The following is a 20680-nucleotide window of genomic DNA, read 5'->3' on the forward strand; positions in this document are numbered from 1 at the left end:
CATATATATTGTATATATAATTTTTATGTATATATATTTATTTATAAGGTGTATATATATATACATACACACACACACACACTTCCTGTATGGAAGTAAAATGAGTCAGTGCATAGTCACAGAGAAAAACGAGGACACTTACAACGCATGACTATTTATATGAGCACTTACTTTCTTAAGGAGAAAAGATACTGCATAGCAGCCATACCTGTGATTTTAACATTACAAGGAATGCCAAAAGGAGCCTCTCCTACAGTCCCAGTAGTCCCGCCCTGACTGCATGCACACCCTAAGTCAAGTTTCTGTTGCATGAACTAAAAACAAAACAAAACAAAAATGGTGGCTTTAGAGCCTGTTTATTTGCTGTCTGGAAAGAAAAAATAAAATTTACATGTACATGACAGAGAAAATGTCTTTATTCAAGGACCTTCTGTTTATCCTCCCCACCCCTCTGGCAAAGGTTACTGTGTGGTCTTTTTTGTTTCTATAACTTTTATAATTGAAAACTATATGAGTACCGACTTGCTAAAAACTATAACAAAACCCACAAACCACACAACAACAAAACCCTTTGCGCCCAAGCCTCACACCAAGTGTACTATGCCCCACTGTGCTTTCCTCTACCTGTTCGATGATGGCTTGGAAGCTGTAGAGTCTGACTAGTCCCGAGCTGTACATCACAATCAGGATTCCATGTGACAAGGTAGCATCTGTGACATTCTCAAAAACCTATGAGGAAAGGCAGATATTACCTAAGAAAGGACCAGACAGAGGCCTATCCTCTGATCTTTAGAATATCTGTATTTCATGCTTTAAATCTATGTCATGTGCTGCCTCATATTAAGATTTAACTAAAATTTAGCAACTTGAGGCTCTAGTGTTATTAGAGGCAAGCAGCAAGCCTCGGGCTGGAGCATCAATAGAAGCACTGTACACAGGACTCAAACTGATGTGTCAGCACATGTGTGCTGTACAACTTTGTCAATACACAGTAATTCAGATTCTACTTCTATTTCATGGAACGGTGGTAAACATGGAGGCCATGTAATTTTAGATGAGTATCAGGTATATCTAATAGAGACTCATTATTTAAAACACTAGAATGTTCTTCACAAGGACAAATATTTATACTGTATCTTGGAAAGTAAATATAAGAGAAATGACCAACTGCAGATTTGAGTGTGTGTGTGTGTGTGTGTGTGCATGTGAGCTTTGTGTATAATGCACGTGTGTGCAGGTAGGTAAGCAGGTAAGCCCATGCCTATGTGTGAGGGATAAGAGGAGGACACTAGGTGCCCTGTTCCACCACTGTCTACTTTATTCCCTTGAGACAGGGTCTCTCTCTTTCTGAATTTGGAGTTTTCCACTTTAGCAGCTAGACTAGCTGTCCAGCAAGCCCGAGTATAAGCTCTCCTGTCCAGTGCTAGGGTTGCAGTTACCCATGGCCAAGCCTGGACTTTATGTGGAGACTAGGAATCTAAACTCACGTTCTCATGAGCACATAGCAAGTACTCTTACACAGCAACTCATCTCTCTAGTTTGCAACTCCACATCTTCTTCATCACTATTACGTTCTCTAATTTCTAACAAGGTTTGAGTTCTCAACTGCATAAAAAAGCAACACCATAAAAACCACATTCCTTCAGACATTTATCTAGAGTAAGGCTTTGGCCTATTGTTCCCTAAATGTTCTGTCTTTGAATCTTGTGATGATTTTTCTACACAGCTCTGAGAAGTAACACAGCTCTGTGCCTATGCTAATATTCAATAAAAAGTAAGGCAGGCATGCCTTTTTTCATAGCACTGAAAGAAGTATGGAGGACATAAAGTCCATTTGGATTTCTATTCAGTCAGTGAAGATATACCATGGTAATGAATAGGGTAAGTACACAACTGCTTGAGGGTCTCACCCCTGTATATTCCAGTACATCTAATAAGTGAAAGACATGCTTTAATCCTGCATCACATTAATCAAAGCCAAATCCCTCAACCGACTATGCTGGACACATAAGAGTAAACAGGACCAACTTTGACGTTGCCAGTCTTTTTGTTTGTTCCTGCTGAAGAATGTAATACACACATAATTACTTAATCCACAGGAGAAAGAAAACAATGAGGTTACAAGTTGGGCTTCTATCATTCTCGTAGAAACATAATTATGGTTTGCTTTGAGTTGTGAAGCAACTAGCTTTTTAATTCCCTCCTCCTGGTTCCACAGTTTGAAAAGAAGTACTTGGTAATTCAAACTTTTTAAAATTAGTAAGTAGCTGTTCAATTTCTAACAGAATACACTGCCACAATGTCTTAAAATACTTAAAAGTGCCTAGTATAAAATAAATAAGTGATAATGCTATTATTATTCTTTAGTTTGTAAAATTTAGTATAAGCATTCAGAACAGGAAATGTTTCAATAGATTTGTCTTGTTTGCTAGGGAATATTAGTAGATTCTCAAGATCTTGTCTTCTTTAATATTTTAAACGTCTAAAGACTAGTAGAAAACCTCCCAAGATGGTTTCCCACAGAGCAACCCCTTTTAAAGGAAAGACTACTGGCTCTCACTCAGTTGAAATGTGGTCCTCTTTCCTCCCAGGAACTCCACAAATTGAGATAAGTGGGAACATAATAAAAACCCAAACTGTATGAGTTAGAAAGATTATATATCCCATTACAAGTCTTGTTTATATACTACAAAGCAAGTCTGGGGACTGTACCTGCACGTCTGAGAGCTGTACCTTGTAATTAAAATGAGACATTTTGTTGAAGCTTCATGATCATTTTAACAAGCTTTGAAATATTTCCTTTGAAAAAAATTCCTTAGGCATTTCATAATTTTATAAAATGGCAGTTTGTTAATGACCACAGGTTTTCCAACACTCAAAACACAAACCACCTGAGAGGCATTAAAACATGAAGGAAGCCCAAGAGATGGTTATGCGTCTCCCCAAGTCAAAGGTTCACATTTTGACATGAAGTAAGACACATCAGTAAACATTTCATAGACAGGAGAATGTTCTCAATCAAAACATCTAATAAATAAATGAAGTATTATTTCTAATTGTCAATCAAATATTGCAATTAAGTAATTGTAGTATGGTAGAGCATGCCTTTAATTCCATCACTTGGGAGGCAGAAACTGGTGGATCTCTGAACCCAAAGGTAGCCTGGTTTACATAGTGAGTTCCAGGTTATCCAGGGCTTAATAGTGAGATTCTGCATTTAAAAAAACAAAAGGGAGTGGGGAAAAGGAAGGGAAAGGGAGGGAGGAGGTTCGTGCTTACCTTTTTGTTGATCTCTAGAATCCCTACAAGTGAAAAGGGCAGAACCCGGAACACTGCGAGGTACAACAAAACAGGAGGTGAAGTGCCTGCCTACAAGGTAAGAATACATTATGGGCAGCTCTCCACAGCACTTCCGAAAACACTACCTTCATGAGTTCAAAATATACATCTGTCCTAGCATTCAATTATATAAAACTTTTCATGAACGGAGAATTTCCATGTATTTAGACTGAAAGTTAGTTTACCAGTAAAGGAAACATACTTAAAATGTCCACTGATCTTCCAGCTTCTTACAAACATAGTGAAAATAAACATAAAACACCACAAATGGAAACAAGTATTTCTTACCACTATATATGGTGTATTTGTGAACTGGAGTTCTAATAATAATGCATCTAACCAAGAGCATGGTGCTACTATGGTTATGTCACCAACAAACCTTATAGTGGTCTGCTTCTACTGAAGATAGACAGTATGTCAGAAAAAGCTCGAATGATATCAACTTGAAGAGTGCGCCTTTATTTTGAGAAGCAAATTTCCAACAATTTATTTCCATTATGAAATGCAAAATAATCTATTTACTTCTCTAGTAAAGAATTCAAGGGGGTATCTGGAATTTAGGAATGGAACAGTTGTCAGCCCCATCACAGCAAAACTCTGCTTGAGCAGAAACAAGGTCTGACTATCAAGACTACAATCAAAACCACAGGAAATAAAAGTTAAAACACAGACAAATCCAAAAACAGAATGTGATGTTTAAAGCCCTAGAGACATGCCCTTTCAAAGAGACATACTTTTACTTAGCCAAGATCCATACTCCTCAAACCTAAAGACAGGTGTTAATTTGTATATCTTGACCAAGACCTACTGCTTGTTGGCTAGAGATTGTGGGAACACAGTCTTGAATGCAGAAATGCTTACAAGACTTAATGACATTATCAGGTGGTAAATAAAAACCTTAATACCTAGGACCATGCACTAACTGTGTTAGTTAGACTGGTGTTCTTCAGGTGGCACATTAGGCCAGACACTTCTAGAATCCTCATGAAATGTGTTACTTTGTTAGAGGCTTTCATATTTACGCAACACAGCCAGTGTGTGAAAAGAAAGCAGCAGTGGACAGCAACTCTTTCTTGGTTTGTACCTAACAGTGTGAGACACGGCCCAAGAGATCAATAAAGGCATGTGGTCATGCTGTTGAGATGACTGGGCAATGTATAGGAAATATTTATAAATAACCATCATAGCAATGTATAGGAAATATTTATAAATAACCATCATTAAAAGTAAGTTTAGATTTGGTGAAATGGCTTGGTGGTGAGGTCTTTGACCCCTGGAACCTACAGGGTAGGAGAAATGACTCCTGCAAGCTGTCCTGTCCTCCTCTACACGTATGCTGTGACATGTGCCCCAAGCCACACACGCATAGATATATTAGTGCAACTTAAAAGTTGTTTAATGATGCTTAAAGAGCTAACCAATAGCTTATTTGGCTCAGTGGCATACATAAGGACCGAGAAGGCAGATAAGAGAAGAACAGAATGCAGAGGGTGAAGGAATGTGCTGCTGTGTTGATAAGGGAAAACCTGATGTGGTTAGGTAAAGAGAGAGAAACCATCTGTTCAAAGATTCCTAAGTTAGGTATGGGAGCACACACTTGCAATCACAGCATTTGGCAGGCTGAGGCAGGAGGATCTCAGTTGAAAGACAGACTAGGCTACACAGCCAAGAATTCTAAGTAAACTATCTGACAGTCAGTATTACAGGATTTTTTTTAGAAAGCCTACATTTTACATTAAGCACTAGCAGGAACTTGCCAAAAAAGCAAACAAAATTGTTGCTTCTTATTATAGTTGTTTTTTAAAAAATATGTCATGTCCTGCGATAAAAACAGAAAATCTCTATAAGGAAAAAAATCTGTATTTATAAAAATGTTCAAATATTTTCTAAGGATTTCCTTATCAGTCACCAACAGAAATAAGTTTCTTGATAGGTAGTCCTAGGCCTTATAAGGTCTAGTAAATTCTTGGTCATGTTTTTGTTATTAAACAGGGTCTCACTATGCAGCCTTGGCTGGCCTGGATCTCAGAGATCCTCCTGCTTCTGCAAGTGCTGGGATTAAGGCCTTGCACCATTACCCTGACCAATTCTAATGATTCTTTAAAGAGAACAGCTGAGGGTGTAGCTTAGCACGAGAGCACTGTAGGCAGGCATGGATCAATGATCTCCAGTACCCAAAAGTAGATACAAAATAGAGAGAAGCCCATATGAGAAGTCTGCTCAAATTTAAACAGCACTTGCTTTCACAAGTGTGCAAATGCCAAGGACACACGTGCCAAATGCTGCGGACCTGGCGAGCCACTGCGGAGCCTTTGTTCTGAGCCGACTTCACTGCGATGACCTCCTGAGGAGTGTCCCAGCTCAGGTACCTTTTGAAGGAATGGAGAGGAATTTAACATTTGGATCAGTTCCCTTAGACTCAAATTCGAAACATCACACTTTATTTACTTATCTATAGTTATTTTACATGCTTGGTTTTGGGATAAAATCCGGCCTGTGACTCTTTAGGTAGCCCAGGCTGATGCTGAACTTGCTGTTCTATTGCTGAGTATCTCCAGTGCTGAGATGACCGGCATGAACCACCATGCTTGGTGTGCTATTTTATAATTAAGGTTTTTTTAATAACTCAAATTATATGAGCAAAGTAATCTATTTTGAAACAAATAACTTTAATAATTTCCTTAGATCCTTATATGGATACATCTCAACTTAAATTTTAATTCTTCATGAATTTATGAAATTCTTGGACAAGTAGATGTATCTGGAGGATCTCATCCTTAGTGAGGTAACCCAATCACAAAAGAAGTCATTAGATGTGCGCTCACTGGTAAGTGGGTATTAGCCCAGAAACATAGAACACCCAAGATACAATTTGCAAAACACAAGAAAATCAAGAAGAGGGAAGACCAATGGGTGGATACTTCATTCCTCCTTAGAATAGGGAACAAAATACCCATGAAAGGAATTACAGAGACAAAGTTTGGAGATAAGACGAAAGGATGGACTATCCAGAGACTACCCCACCCGGGGATCCATCCCAGAATCAGCCACCAAACCCAGACACTATTGCATATGCCAGCAAGATTTTGCTGAAGGGACCTTGTTATAGCTGTCTCAAATGAGGCTATGCCAGTGCCTGGCAAATACAGAAGTGGATGCTCACAGTCATCTATAAGATGGAACACAAGGCCCCCAATGGAGAAGCTAGAAAAAGCACCCAAGGAGCTGAAGGGGTCTGCAACCCTATAGGTGGAAGACCCCTTTATTTCTTCACTTATTTTGATTTTTTGAGACAGGGTTTCTCTGTGTAGCCCTGGCTGTCTTGGAACTCGCTGTGTAGACCAGCATGGCCTTGAATTTACAGAGATCCACCTTCCCCTGTCTCCTGAGTGCTGGGATTAAAGACATACATGTTTACACTCATTTCCAATTTAAAGTGGGAGTTATAAAGAGTATGAAAAATATCACTTTTACAAATTGCATACTCATATCCATTTCCATGTACTTATAAACTAGTAGCTACAACTGCATTTCTTGGGTTGTAACACAACGAGGAAGCCATCAGCCATCTGCCTCTAACTACTTTGTGGCTAATTACTTATATGGAATCTTTGTACATAACTAATGTAGGTCATGAGCCTCAAATCTTCAACTAGAGCAAAGTAGAGAACAAAAAGAGTAGATTATGAAGAAACTGGGATCATAAAATACACAGGGAAAACTGGGGACACAGGGCAGGACTGGAGAGAGGCTTAAGATTTCCTAGGTCGCAGGTCTCACATTTTTACAACAAAATTTTAAATAATAATCTCAATTACCTGAATTTGCAGTAGGAAGCAAGGTATATTTTCTCCAGGACTTCCCCTGTAGTTGCGGATATACGAAGCAGCCAATTATGAGCAGTCAGGGCTATGAGTGAGGATTTATAGTCTGATGGGTCAGGAAGTATGTCTCCCTAAACAACAAACAAACAAACTAAACCAGGGTGTGAAAACAAATTGCTTGGCTATGAACAATCTGCAGTACTCTATGTCCAAAGAAAATGGCTAGTTACCTTGTCAAATAAGCAAACCAAAGAAATATCAACTGCACAAATGAAGAAAGTGGGACAGACGAGGCTGTGCCTGTTACTTTAACTGGTCTTTATGTTTTAATGCGTTTACATTTTACCATCATTATCATTGTGTACCTGTGGGTACACAAGCCCCAGTGCATATGTGGAGGTCAGAGGACAGCTGGGTGGACTCAGCTTTCTCCCTCCACTGGTTTGTTTGCTTGGATGCAGGCTGGTCGCATACTCAGAGGTCTGCCTGCCTCTGCCTGCCTAGTGCTGAGACTGAAGGTGTGCATTGCTCAGCTCTCCTGCCTTTCTGTGGGTTCTGAGGCTCAAACTCAGGTTGTCTGGCTTGCACCACTGGGAAGCAAGAGCTTTAACCACTGAGCCATCCACTAGTACAGCTCGACTGCAGAAGGGAAAGAGGAGCAAATGTGCTGACTTTCAATTAGTAAAGTTCTGAATTGAGAAGTTGAAATTAATACGGCATTTGAACAGGAAAGAAGTGGCTACTGGCCTCTGCAAAAGCTGTCTTCCCTCTCAAATTCCAGGGAGACAACCATTTGCTTTTAGTCTGCTTGGCTCCATTTATTTTTGTTGTTTGTCAGGCAGGCCCTGTGCAGTGCAGACTGGGAACTGGTCCTCCTGCATTCATGCTGATGCTGTGATTTTCAAATGTACTAGCCACCTATACTTAACTCAACGGCCATGACATGAATGCTTCTATACTGCATGACTTATGTATCATCTCATGGATTTTAAAGTTTTAAAATATCTACTATTCCTATTTAGCCCAATAGAGAGACATTTAAAACAAGTATATCTTATAGGTTTGAACTTTTTTCTTAAACCAAAAGTGGCAGTTCATACATTATTTCAGAAACAAAACAAAATAAACAGAGTATTAATTTTAAAGTAGTTTTGCATTCATATAATAATGCAGTGCTCCTCTGAGTTCTTCATAAAAAATGTTGTCACCACAAATAAAAACAAAATCACTTAAGTGTTTATGGAATGAGAGTAGGTTAACTTTATTTTTTCAGGACTGCTCTATATTTTGGGAGTTTGAATTGGTATATTCAATCTTTCTCAATTAAGAAACCTATCATCTCTCTAATCTCCCCTCAAGAAAATGATTAAAAGGCTCTAAGTGGTTTAAGGCACAATTATTTACAGCTTTCAACTAAAGAGGAAAAAAACAGGCTTCTAACTTTCTAATTTTTAAAAAGGTGGTTTCTATGAAAAGAGTAATTATGGGGGGGGTGATAGTTAAAAAAAATTATAGCTTTATGGAAAAACAACAGCCTAGAAAAAAATTAACATTAAATTCTGAATATTGCTGCTCATGGCTTAAACAGCACTTCTGGGTTACAGCCTGGAAGCTCTCTTCTCTTGAAGAGCGACCAACCAGACTTTCAGACATGATTAATTCGCTGCAGTCTCCTTAGGAGGATTTCTTAGAAACAATGTTATGGAAAACTTAAAAAAGATGAATTGTCCCTCAAAAGTGGGCTGTGATTAAAAGAGTTTGCTGTGATGGCCCCACAAACACTGTGCATGCGGGCAGTATTAGAAGCAGCCGTGTTAAAGACTGAGGAGGAGATGGACAAGCATCCTTGGAACTTTCAATGTCCCATATTTATTTTTCCCCAGACCAATTACTCCTAGCTTCTCGGAGTCTGGATGCTAACATCCCAAGGAACCAGTGTGCAGGAGGGAACGTGCCTGGGCAACACCGGCCTAACGGCATGACTTTCACTCTGTAGCTTTAACTTTTACACTACCATTTTCCTAACTACAGCCACAGGTGGAATTTACCTACTTTCAAAATCCACATAATAGTTGCCCTCAGAGTAATTTGTCTTAGTACAAGGGTGGAATGATCTCGAACAGTAAGAACGACTATAAACTACCTCATAGTGTTATAAACTTTAATCAGTTTCTACCTTTTCAAAATTTACAAATCATCTCTAATTTAAAATTTTTCTGATACATGTCTTCCATCCCAGTAGTCAGGGGTGGATGAAGCCCAAGGTTTAAGCTCACGCTCAGCTACACCTGAAATTTTAAGCTAGCCTGGGCTCATACATGAGCCTGCTCAAAATAAATAAATGAGTTCCAAATACTGACTTAAAAAAAATTACGTGTGTGTGTATCTGTATGTGTGCATGTATCTGTCTGTCTGTCTGTCTCTCTCTGTGTGTTTGTGTGCGTGTGTGTGCGCACACACATGGGGAGGTCAGCAGACAACTTTTAGAACTCAGTTCTTACTTCTCCTTTGTGCGTCCTGGTGACAAGGACTTGTACCCATGAAATCTCAACAATACAGCTGCCTAAACCAGACCTGAACAACGGTAACAGTAGCTGACATCTGAACGTGGATGGGGAAATCTCACAAAGCCCCACCCCTAGGTGAAGAGCTATAGGCAATTAATGGCTTCTAAAAGAGAGAAGATAGGCCCTTGCCAGGGGTTAGTCTCCCGACAGGTTATCCAATCCACAGTAGCCCTAAACACATATGCATATGAGCACAGTAAAGGGATTCAGCAGGTTCTATTTATACATATATATAGTGTGTGTGTCCAATAATCAAGATGAGGCCAAGAACTTGAGAAAAAGTGTGTATAGGTAAACACGGAAGGAATTGAAATGGGAAGAGGGTGAGGCAGAAATTATGTAAATACAGTACTCATGTATAGACTTCTTTTTAAAAAATGAAGTAAGTGTAAAAATAAATAAATGAACAAACATTTAAGTGTGGGGGAAGCTTTAAAAGCCAATGCTCTAGAAAGAAATCTTACCACTGGGCATTCCCATAATAAAGCATCCTCAATTTTTTCTGATTTGGAACATTTTGGCATTTCATAAAGTTTTCTTGGCTCTGATGCAACACTGGGGAAAAAAGAAAAAAAGCATTATTATTATTATTATTATTATCATTATTATTATTATCATTATTAGTTGTAGTAGTAGTTGTTGTTGTTTTAAACTGAGGTCTTTGCTCAGACATTTCTTTTGCAAGTCTGTAGCACCCAGATCCCAACTTTCTATTGTCTTCCTTAACTGTTCTGTTTTTTTCTAATCACAAATTTGTAATACACAAACACAAGAAAAAATGTTAAAAAAAAAAAATCAAGAGAGATGGTTGAGCAGCTAAGAGCACTTCTACTCTTCCAGAGGACTCAAGTTTGGTTCCTACCACTCACATCAGGACGCTCAGAACTCTCTGTAATTCCAACTCCAGGGCATCCAATGCCCAGGGAGCTTCACTCACACATGTATGTGCACACAGATGCATACACATAAATACAATTAATAAAAATAATAAATCACTTAAAACAAACACACATTTTGGTTTATCTTCCAGATTTTCCTTATGTAAATAAAGTTACCTGGAGATTGCTTTACAAAATAGTATTATACTGAATTCTTAGTTAAATCCTTAAACGTTCACTGTAAATGTCTGTTGAATTCACTGAGTTTATCCTCTTGCTCTTAAGAGAGATAATATACAGATTAAAAATAGGTCCTGTAATGTGTCAGCTAGTTTTATATCAACTTCACACACACTAGAGTGACCAGACAAGAGCGAACCTCAAGTAAGAAAATGTCTATAAGATCAGGCTGTAGGCAACAACAACAAAGAGCCAGTGCTCTTAACTACTGAGCCATGTCTCTGGCCCTTAGCATTTAAAAGCCCAGCGTGGTGGTGCACGCCTTTAATCCCAGCATTTGGAAGGTACAGGCAGGCGGATTTCTGAGTTCGAGGCCAGCCTGGTCTACAAAGTGAGTTCCAGGACAGCCAGGGCTACACAGAGAAACCCTGTCTCGAAAAACCAAAACAAAAAACAACAAAAAAAAAAGATCAGGCTGTAGGAAAGCCTGTAGGCATTTTCTTAGTGACTGATGACTGTACCTCTGTGGGTGGTACCATCCCTAGGCCGGTGGTCCTGGGTTCTATATGAAGCAGGCTAAGCAAGCCAGAGGGAGCAAGTCAGTAAGCAGCATTCCTCTATATCCTCTATAACCGCCAGGTTCCTGTCACGTGTGAGTTCCTGTCCTGACTTTCTTCAGAGATGAATAGTGATGGAGAAATATATGCCAAATAAACCCTTTTCACCCCAAGTTTATTTGATCATGGTGTTTCCTAACAGCACAGTAACTCTAACTAAGACATATTATTTTGAATGAACATTTGTGGATACAAAAAGAAACACTCTTTATGCCTACTTTATTCCTTTCATAAATATTAAATATATGTCTATTTCTGCTATCTTTAACATATATCTTCCAGCAACTTCAAGGTAGCCTGGGAAACATTTCAGGGGCTTTGCCAGTGCCCCCCCCCCATCTCAGGCCCCCATCCCCCAAACTATATACACCCTCTTTACAGTAAAAGTGAAAACTGTATCCTGGATGCTTACTTTGGAAACAATCTTGCCCAAGCTGTTGCCTCAGCTTCCCTGGGCTGAGCTGCAGCCCCCACCCCACCTCCAGCTAGTCTCCACTCTGACAACTACTGAGATGCACTCACAGATGTCTTTTTTTCTTTTTAACTGACGAACTTTAAAGTTCAACTACTGAGAAGAGAAACAATTTCCAGGATGACATTTTATTCACCTCTGATATTCTCTCAGTAACTCAAAGGTTTAAATCAAACTGAATGTCACAGGAGTAAAAGCAATCTCATGTGATTCTACCTGTGGGTGCCACCCTCTGCAGCAGAACGGTGAAGAACACCTGTATCATTTATCACCACGACAGTAATCAATGGCATTTACTCTGACTGAACTTTTTAAAATCAAAACAACGGTCTCTGACAGGGAAGGCAACACCCTGGGTATTAAACGGTACCTACGAGTTAATACTGCAAGGCAGATGATGGGCATCATGGACATGTAAGAGAATGTCCAGACTGCCATTGTTAGAATCAGAGGCTTATAGACACTACCTTCTGGAAAACTGAAGAAATTAAAGGACAACCACTTAAAGCCTTTGGTTGTTTTCGTAAAAACATAGGGAGAAGCATTTATTCCAGAAAATCTCCTGGAATTCAGTAAAAACAGTGGAAGCCCACAGTGTTTGATCCAGGCATGTTCCCCTGCATCCTTCTTCTAGCTCAACAAGATGGTATCACAGCTCTAAACTGTTATGACTGAGTGCCAGGATCCATCCCCTGCTGCTCTGACTGGGAAGGCAATCTCTGGAGAATGGGAAGAGTGACCCTGTTTTCATCCAGCTCCAGCCCTGAGTTGTTGGGGCTGAGTCCTACCTTAGTATAGTTGAAAGTTGGGGCTCCCATGGAGGCTCTACCTTGGGTATAACTACAGTGTAGAATAACAGGGCCCTAACTACACTTCTCTTTGTAAGGTCCCGGTTGGCCTTATCTTTCTTTCCTGGCCTGAGCATTCCCTCAGCTTCCTAAACTGCTCAGCTTTTACTATTAGGGGAGTCACTGCATCGACTCCTGTGACCAGCTCCGTGGAGTCGACTTGAAGACTGCCTGGGAAAAGAAGGTCATGAAACAGCCCCTAGTTCTTTCGAATAAAACTGACTTTACCTGCAACAGATGCGGAGAATTTCAAGTATGTGTGTACTCTGTAAATCATTGGAAGTTACATCCAAGGGTGAATGGAGAGACATGGGTAGATTCACCAGCACTAAAGGCTAATAAATTGTAGGTTGGGCGATTTGCCAAAGAACCAAAAAAAAAGATACCACTTGCTGGAGTCAAGGCAAACCTCAAAAATCACTAGTCTCTCTGACTTCCAGTTTCTGATCCCACAAGAAAAGAACTTAGGCATTAGTAATCACTTCTGAGATAGCTCCAGCTGGTGCCCTGGAAGCATGAAGACCGGAGTTTAGATCCCCAATACTCGTGGTTTTCCTAGAGTTGTGGAGGTGGAGATAGGCAAATTCATAGCACTTGCTGGCCAGGCTGTCTACAGGGATTCTAGCTTCCCAGTCCAGTGAAAGGGGAACCTATCTCAACAAGGTGGTTTGCTCCTGAGGAATACCACTGAAGTTTGGCACACAGAAAAATGCCCATAATTCTTACAGACGCAAAGCGAAAGATAAAGAGCAGCAATTCCATAATTCCTTAATCCAGGTAACGGGCATGGAAGCACCAATTCACTGTGGCGTTCTCTTCAGTCTGACCTTGAATGGATGGAGGCTGGCTGTTAAATACTATTTATCTACAAATACTCTACTTTAGTTTGAACATTTTTTCTCTTGGGAAAAAAAAAAAAAGTACTTCTAAAACAGGATACCTGTCTCCTAAGCAGCATCTAATTATTTCACAAGCCGTTTTCTCGACTCTGATCTTTAAATGGTATAAAACAGCAAACTGTGCTGAGAAACGTATTATTTTGCCTGTGCTATAATTTTGTGTGAAATAAAGTATTTACAAAGATGAAGTCCGAAACTTTAGACTTAACGAGTTTTTAAGATCACATGCATTTTCCACCTAGTTTTATTATGGACTCATTTTTTTTTCATCTTCCAATTTCACTAAGTACTAAAGAAGCTACGTGGTTCTATAAAAACTAGGGTCAGGTGGATTATAGCAAAAAAAAAAAAAATCATCACCAAGAATTTACCTGCTGACACAGCACCGGTAATTGTCAAAATATATTCTTCCTCTCTCATAGGCTATAGGTGACTTGGAATGAGTTGTCCAAACATTCTTAAATTTAGTACTCTCCTGAAAGATACAAAGAATTTCAGTTTAGGAAAGAACTCAGCCCCCTGCTATGGAACTATCTAGGTGGGTAGTTGAAATCTATAGTTTTAAAGTACATTGTTTCTTCCCCCTTTTTTTTTCCTCCCTCTGCCCATAGGCGTTGGTTTAGTTGGATTGCCCAAGTTTTGAATCGATTGTTTGCAGGAAGGCAAAAGAAGCTTTTTAAAAACTACGCCAGGCGGCGGACCTGAGTACCTATTTTCTAAAACCCTAATTGCGGGACACGATGCCCCTCCCCACGTAAGACTCTCGAAGGGGTATCAGAGCGAGTAAAAAACTGCAGCCCCGCTGGAGGTTGGACCCGGGCACCCCGACTTCGGCGGGCGTCACCTGGCACACCAGCGCCCGCAGGATGCCCAGGTTCGTCCTCTGCACCACGCCCGCGTCGCGTGCGTAGAAGCCCAGAGCCCGGCGACTCAGCCTGCGGCACACATTGGCCTTCCGGGTCCGGCCCATGGAGACTCGGGGTCCGCAGGGCCCAGGAGGGGCGCGCCCCTCACTTCCGCGAGGGGTGGCAGCCGCCACCTGCGAGCCTCAAGGGAAGGCTGACGCGGGAGCCCCGCGCTGGGGACTCGGGACAGAGACCAAGAGATAGCGACACACGGCTTTGGGGCAAAGGAACAGAACCAACGGCGCCTTCCTGACCCTTCTTTCTGCTCTCGGGATTAACGCTGCACCTCGCGGCCCTCCGTAGCCACTCCCTCTCCCGGAAATGTAGTCCCCTTGGCCTTTCCCCACCCCCACCCCCACCCCCGGCTTCTTTTTCAAAACTACAATTCCCGTCAGGCAGAGCGAGGACTGGCCTGGCCCCGCCCCACCCCTCCTCGCCCCACCCCTCCCCGGCCCTAGCCCACCTCTCCCGACCCTAATAGGCTGCGCCGTAGGGCTGCGCAGTGGGTCGGGTAGCCTTCCGGGCTGCACGCGGTAAACCTGGATAGTTTTGGGGGGTGCTGTGCAGCCGCCTGGTGGTGTCGCTTCACTTGTGTGTCCTGCACCCAGGGAGCAGTCCCTTTCTGCCCTAGTCGTGGGACGACTGCCAACCCCTCCTTTGGCCCTGCAAGGCTCTGGCCACGTGTCCAGAGGGGCGTTGTGTCCAGTGGGACCCTCCAAAGGTACGCCCCGTGGCTTTCCCTCTGCCGCACATGGGACGTTGTGGATGAGGTTGACTTCAACATTTAATTGTATAAACACTATGCTTTTGTATGGTAATTAGTGGTGGCAGATGCTGTTTTCCCCACCAAAATAGGATCGAATTTCTCTTTCCCAAAGGCTCGCTCGTCCTTGTGTGGCCAGCGGGGACCCTGACTGGTTTTGTGGTAATTGCTGTGTTTTCTTCCTCCTTCCATTTTTCCCCCTTATAGGGAATAAAATATGAAATGTTTGCATTCTTATTGGACTGCCTAAGATAGTCCAGGTTGACTTCTTTAAGTAAAAAATAACATTCTCTGTGAACTAGCTCAGCCTGCGTGTTCAAAATTACTAACATACTAAAAATTTCTGTAACTGTATACCAAATGCGACCCGTAACCTCATTGTAAACCCCTTTAGTGTGGTGTCTGCATCTCCCACAGAGACTTAATAGACTTGGTATGCCACTCCGTGATCTTAAGTGCTTAAAGAAAAAGTCAGTAATCACACCAGCTTTCTGATCGACAGAAGTACAGTACAGGATGGATGTGCCGGGTCAAACTTTAACCGTTTCATTTTATTGTTTTAAATGGAAAACTCTTATACCCTTGATGCATTTCCTTCGGGGTCTGGCTTTTTTGTTTGTTTGGTTGGTTGGTTTGTTGGAGGTTTTCTTCCCTGATATTTCATGTCTTGCTTATAGCATACGGTGGAGTGAGTGCTTTGTGTATTTTTAGAAAGCTCCACAATAGTTAATTTGGTCATTCATGAATGCAGCTGTCACTGAAACGCTGGAACCCAGAAAAATATAGCTGGATTTTCTTTGGCTGAAGCGAAATGCAAATCATTGCTGAATTGCACTCATCATTTCCTTCTTGTCTTTCTTGTCGCAGCTCTTGTCTTTCTGGGCTCTCCCACCACGGCTGAGCTTTGGTTTCTGTGCTTGTTTTTCACACGACTTCTAAGATGCCACTATGCTCCACTATTACCACAAAAACAATAGCAAGTAGTGGGCATATTGTGATCATACCTTCTGCTCATTCAATTTAACATATTAAGTCCCAACAACTGGATGCAGACCACCCATTCAGACATGAGGGCCATGCCCCTCACTTGCTGCTCTACTGTAATGGCTTTCTTGGTTTGGACCAAAGTCCGTGTCCACCCCCACCCCCACCCCCACCCCCACCCCGGTTTCTCCCAGGTCTGAATGCTTAACCTCTGGAAACTCTGTGCGCTTGAGAAGTCTGTTTACTTGCTTCTCCTTCACGTCCACTCTTACCAGGGTGGTACTTCAAGGCCAGTTGCCTCTCAGTGTTTTTCAGGTTTTTCCACATGGCATCAAGCTTGGCCCCTAAATCATCATAAGTGTTTTTTTTTTTTTTTTTTTTCATCACATTTGACAGCCAGTGAGCCGGCTGAGGGACTGTACAATATGCACAGCTTGGGCAGTCCCCATTCTTTCTTACCTGGCCTTCTGAATGCTCCCTTCCTGTGCTATTTATCTTACCACTGAGATCCCCAAGGAGGGTCATTAGACCATCTTTGCCTCTCCCACAACCAAGTACTTTTGATTCTATTTCTGTCCAGTCTTTTCATCTCAGTAGTTTTATGCCTTCCTGTTTTCTATCCCATTATTAATTAGCCTTCTGATTGTTCTTTCTGCCTACACTTGGAGACTCTCGATTCCCAACCTGCCGCAGCTTTTTAGAGAGTGATTTCACTAATGCACAAAGCTGTCACATCATTCTTAGTGGCTCCTAGTTACCCACTGCAGAATGTCTCAAACCAGAATCCAACCCAGAGTCTTTCATTGTTAAAGTATTTTTAGTATGTTAAATGTATGCGTATATAAAACCCTATGTAGCTTTTGTGCAACTATAATAACCAGGCTTTTTGTGAACTAAGTGAAGCAGAGCTATGTGACCAGTAAATTCAAGTGCACACTTACTCTTTTTGTTTGTTTGTTTTTGTTTTTCTGAGACAGGGTTTCTCTGTATAGCCCTGGCTGTCCTGGAACTCACTCTGTAGACCCAGGCTGGCCTCGAACTCAGAAATCTGCCTACCTCTGCCTCCCAAGTGCTGGGACTAAAGGCGTGCGCCACCACTGACCGGCTAAGTGACCATTTACTCGTTGTGATTATTCGTACTGTTTCACTGGACCTTAAAAATCCAGAAAGCAAATCCATCTCTCCTCGGCTTCTTGGTACACTTCTCTTGCATTGAGACCTATATACATTTTTTTCTAACGTTACAGATTGCTCAGTGCTCCCAGTCTTTATTTAACCCATGATGAGACTTTCCCTTGTTCAATGTGCCTTGACTTTCTTTGACCTTCCCTGGACAACATCACTTACATACAGCAAGTGTCCTAGTTACTTTTTTTCTATTGCTGTAATGAAACACCAAGACCAAAACCCAAGTCCACCAGCACAGAGATGGCACCACCCACCACAGTGGGCTGGGCCCTCCCCCATCAATCAATAATTAAGAAAAAGACCAGCCGGGCGTGGTGGCGCACGCCTTTAATCCCAGCACTCGGGAGGCAGAGGCAGGCGGATTTCTGAGTTCGAGGCCAGCCTGGTCTACAAAGTGAGTTCCAGGACAGCCAAGGCTATACAGAGAAACCCTGTCTTGAAAAACCAAAAAAAAAAAAAAAAAAAAAAAAAACCAAAAAAAAAAAAAAAAAAGAAAAAGACCTACAAGCCTGCCTGCCTACAGCCTAAGGCTGTAACCCCCAACTATAAAATTATTCTCATTGCTACTTCATAACTGACATTTCGCTACTGTTATGAATCATAATGTAAATCTCTGTGTTTTCCGATGGTCATAGGTGACCCCCGTGAAAGGGTTGTTTGACCCCAAAAGGGCCTGTGACCCGCAGGTTAAGAGTTGCCGTTATGGGGGTTTACTTCTCACTGTTAATTCTAGTTTGTGTCAAGTTGACATAAGACTAGCCAGGACTTGTTCATTAATCTGCGTGCTGCTTGTTGGGTAGTGCACCCATAATCTCAAATGTGGGGCCCCAAACCCAAAACAGCAGTCAGAGAAAAGGTGGGCATCTAGATGATCTGACCTGATTTTTTGTTAAAATTCTTTTTTCCTTTTTGAAGATTTTTTAAAAAAATAAAAGCAAGCATCCATGCAAAGGGATGCTCAGTGATAGGACTCTTTAGGCTTGTGACAACAGAGTAGGCTTGTTCTACATTGTCCAGAAGGCTGCTGTGCCTCTTGTGTTAGTAGGGAGATATACTCAGAGCAGTAGGCAGGGACCTAGTAAGTCATGTCCAGCCTTTCAGGTTGAAGGAAGGTGCCTGGATTCGTTCTGTTGAGACAGAAAGCCACAAGAGGCTTTGAGGACGAGGGTACCCTGTTCTAGTTTGTTTTAATGACATCCATTTGGCTGTAGTGTGAAGAATGCACCGGTGGGCCCAGCTTCTTAAACTGGATCTCACCCATTATGGGATCCCATGTCTGAATGTGGGGCCCATGAGAAATTTGGCAGTAGTAAAAAGGTTCTGAGTGCACAACCAAGAAGTAATTAAAAAATCAAATGTGTGTTGAATCTGACAAGTTTCTAGCAGTACTTGTTGTGTACATTGCAGCCTTAGTTCTGAACACACAGTGTGCACACTTTCCACTCCACATGCTGTTACACCACAGAACACACTTCCTGAAAGGTATTAGCTCAGATGCAAGGCTATTGTATCCTAGGAGTTGCAGTATTTGTACTGTCTATACAAGCTCTTCTGTTCTTACAGAATCATAACGGTTTAAATATGGAAAACATCTTTGTATTTTCCTGCCATCATGCCTCAGCATGTGAGGACCTGATTATTATATTCTTAGGCTACGCGGTGTTAGAATTTGATTTGAAATTTGCTGTTTGGGTTGCAGACTCGAGTTTCATAAATAAATTGTGAAATGAGTTTTGGCTTGTGATAGGGCAGAATTTCCAACAATATCTGAAAAAGTCCTACACATGCCTCCTGCCAGTTTGTTCTAGGTATTTATGCAAATTGGTATTCTCAGCAGTGATAATTATAAAATCTTTATCAACTCTGAAAAAAACTTTGAAGATGTTCTACGTCTTATCACTCGGCCAAGATTTAACTCTCTCTTATTAATTTATTTGTGTGTGTAGCATGTGCATGTGTATGAGTGTGAATGTGTTTTCTCTCTGATTACCTTTGAGGCAGGGTCTCTCATTGAACCCTGTGCTCACGTATGACAGTCCGTCCATCTCTGCTTTCACTTTGCTGGGTACAGATATGCACAACCACTCCTTGCATTTTTTTTGTGTGGGTGTTAGGATCCAAACTCAGGTCTTCAAGCCTGCACAGCAGGTTCTCTTTACTCATTGAGCCATCTCCCAAGCACTGAGATGCAGTTGTTTCTATAAGAATACACAGGCTCTGCTGAACATGGTGGTGCATGACTATAATTCTAGGATTCCCGGAGAGGCAGGTCTCTGTGAGTTCCAGGCTAGCCAGGACTACACAGTGAGATATAGTCTAAAAAACAAACAAATATAAGCATATCTATATCATTAGTATGAAAATTTGCTTTCATCTTAATAAAATTAATTTTTATTAATTTTAAAAAGTCTCACTGTATAAGGATGGTTCAGACTGGCCTCATATTTTCTGTGTAATTCAGTCTGGTCATCCTGAGGTCCTGACCGTTCTGCCTCAGCTTCCGGAATGCCGAGATTGTAGCTGTACACTGCCATGCCTAGCTACAGGTGTATTTCAGAAGCACAGGTTAGAGGATTTCTTGTTGTGGGGAAATATTTTTAAAAAAAATTGGCAAGCTTCCTGCGCTACTGCCAGCAACTCTCCTCCCTGGCACGGTCCCCCCAGCTCTCCTGCTGGGCCGAGTCCCCTTTGCTCCTGGCCAGCCCCACTCAAAGACCACACCCCACCACAACACCCATGTACCCGGTAGAAACAAAATTCTAGAAGCTTATAATTAACAAGTTAGGTTTATGTACCAATAAATTCTCAATTCACAAGATGCCATTACAATAATTTCAGAAACAATTGATAATGATAAAAGCTGCCCACCTAGATTAGACAAATCATCCCAAACATTCTATCCTTTACGATATCATAACTACCTGTGGCTACCACGCTGGATTTGGCTCGTCTTCCTGTCCACCAAGTCTTCATCTTGGCTCTTCTCTTTTCTCTTGAGACTCTCTCTGGCTCTGCAACTCTTAGCTCCGCCTCCCTTTCCCATGTCCAATCACAGACCTTCTGCTGCACTAATATTTTAATGTAATTGAACAGGGAAAATCCTGTCACAACTTCTGATATAATGGATATTAGGGATGGGAAGAGAAATCAGTGCGGCTGTGGCTGTGACGCAGTTGGGAGTGTGCTTGCTCTGATATGACCCTGAGGTGGTTTGTT

General features: G+C 41.5%; 2 protein-coding genes across 5 annotated transcripts in view; one reads left to right on the forward strand and one right to left on the reverse strand.

Annotated features, from left to right (window-relative positions):
• Nucleotides 1-14817, reverse strand: part of Dcaf17 (DDB1 and CUL4 associated factor 17) — a 35273-nt gene extending 20456 nt beyond the window's left edge. For 2 of the 4 annotated variants that reach the window (XM_085834790.1, XM_021155439.3), the window contains exons 1-8: nucleotides 14469-14817; nucleotides 13996-14099; nucleotides 10195-10285; nucleotides 7158-7294; nucleotides 5630-5708; nucleotides 3280-3369; nucleotides 625-729; nucleotides 209-314 (exon numbers count right to left, since the gene is read on the reverse strand). In XM_085834790.1, the coding sequence (XP_085690916.1) occupies nucleotides 209-314; nucleotides 625-729; nucleotides 3280-3369; nucleotides 5630-5708; nucleotides 7158-7294; nucleotides 10195-10285; nucleotides 13996-14099; nucleotides 14469-14594 (838 nt within the window). In that variant the 5' untranslated portion in view covers nucleotides 14595-14817. Of the gene's footprint in view, nucleotides 1-208; nucleotides 315-624; nucleotides 730-3279; nucleotides 3370-3861; nucleotides 3937-5629; nucleotides 5709-7157; nucleotides 7295-10194; nucleotides 10286-13995; nucleotides 14100-14468 lie in introns of all 4 variants that reach the window. The other 2 variants (XM_085834791.1, XR_003835870.2) reach the window with 2 other exon arrangements.
• A 165-nt stretch (nucleotides 14818-14982) lies between these two features.
• The window catches only part of Mettl8 (methyltransferase 8, tRNA N3-cytidine), a 92325-nt gene continuing 86627 nt past the window's right edge, over nucleotides 14983-20680 (forward strand). Inside the window, exon 1 of the mRNA XM_021152460.2 lies at nucleotides 14983-15250. The gene's annotated coding sequence lies outside the window, so the exon portion shown is untranslated. The remainder of the gene's footprint in view (nucleotides 15251-20680) is intronic.

The sequence above is a fragment of the Mus caroli genome, unplaced genomic scaffold (genome assembly GCF_978045245.1).
Source record: "Mus caroli unplaced genomic scaffold, Mus_caroli_1 scaffold_2, whole genome shotgun sequence".
NCBI lineage: Eukaryota > Metazoa > Chordata > Mammalia > Rodentia > Muridae > Mus > Mus caroli.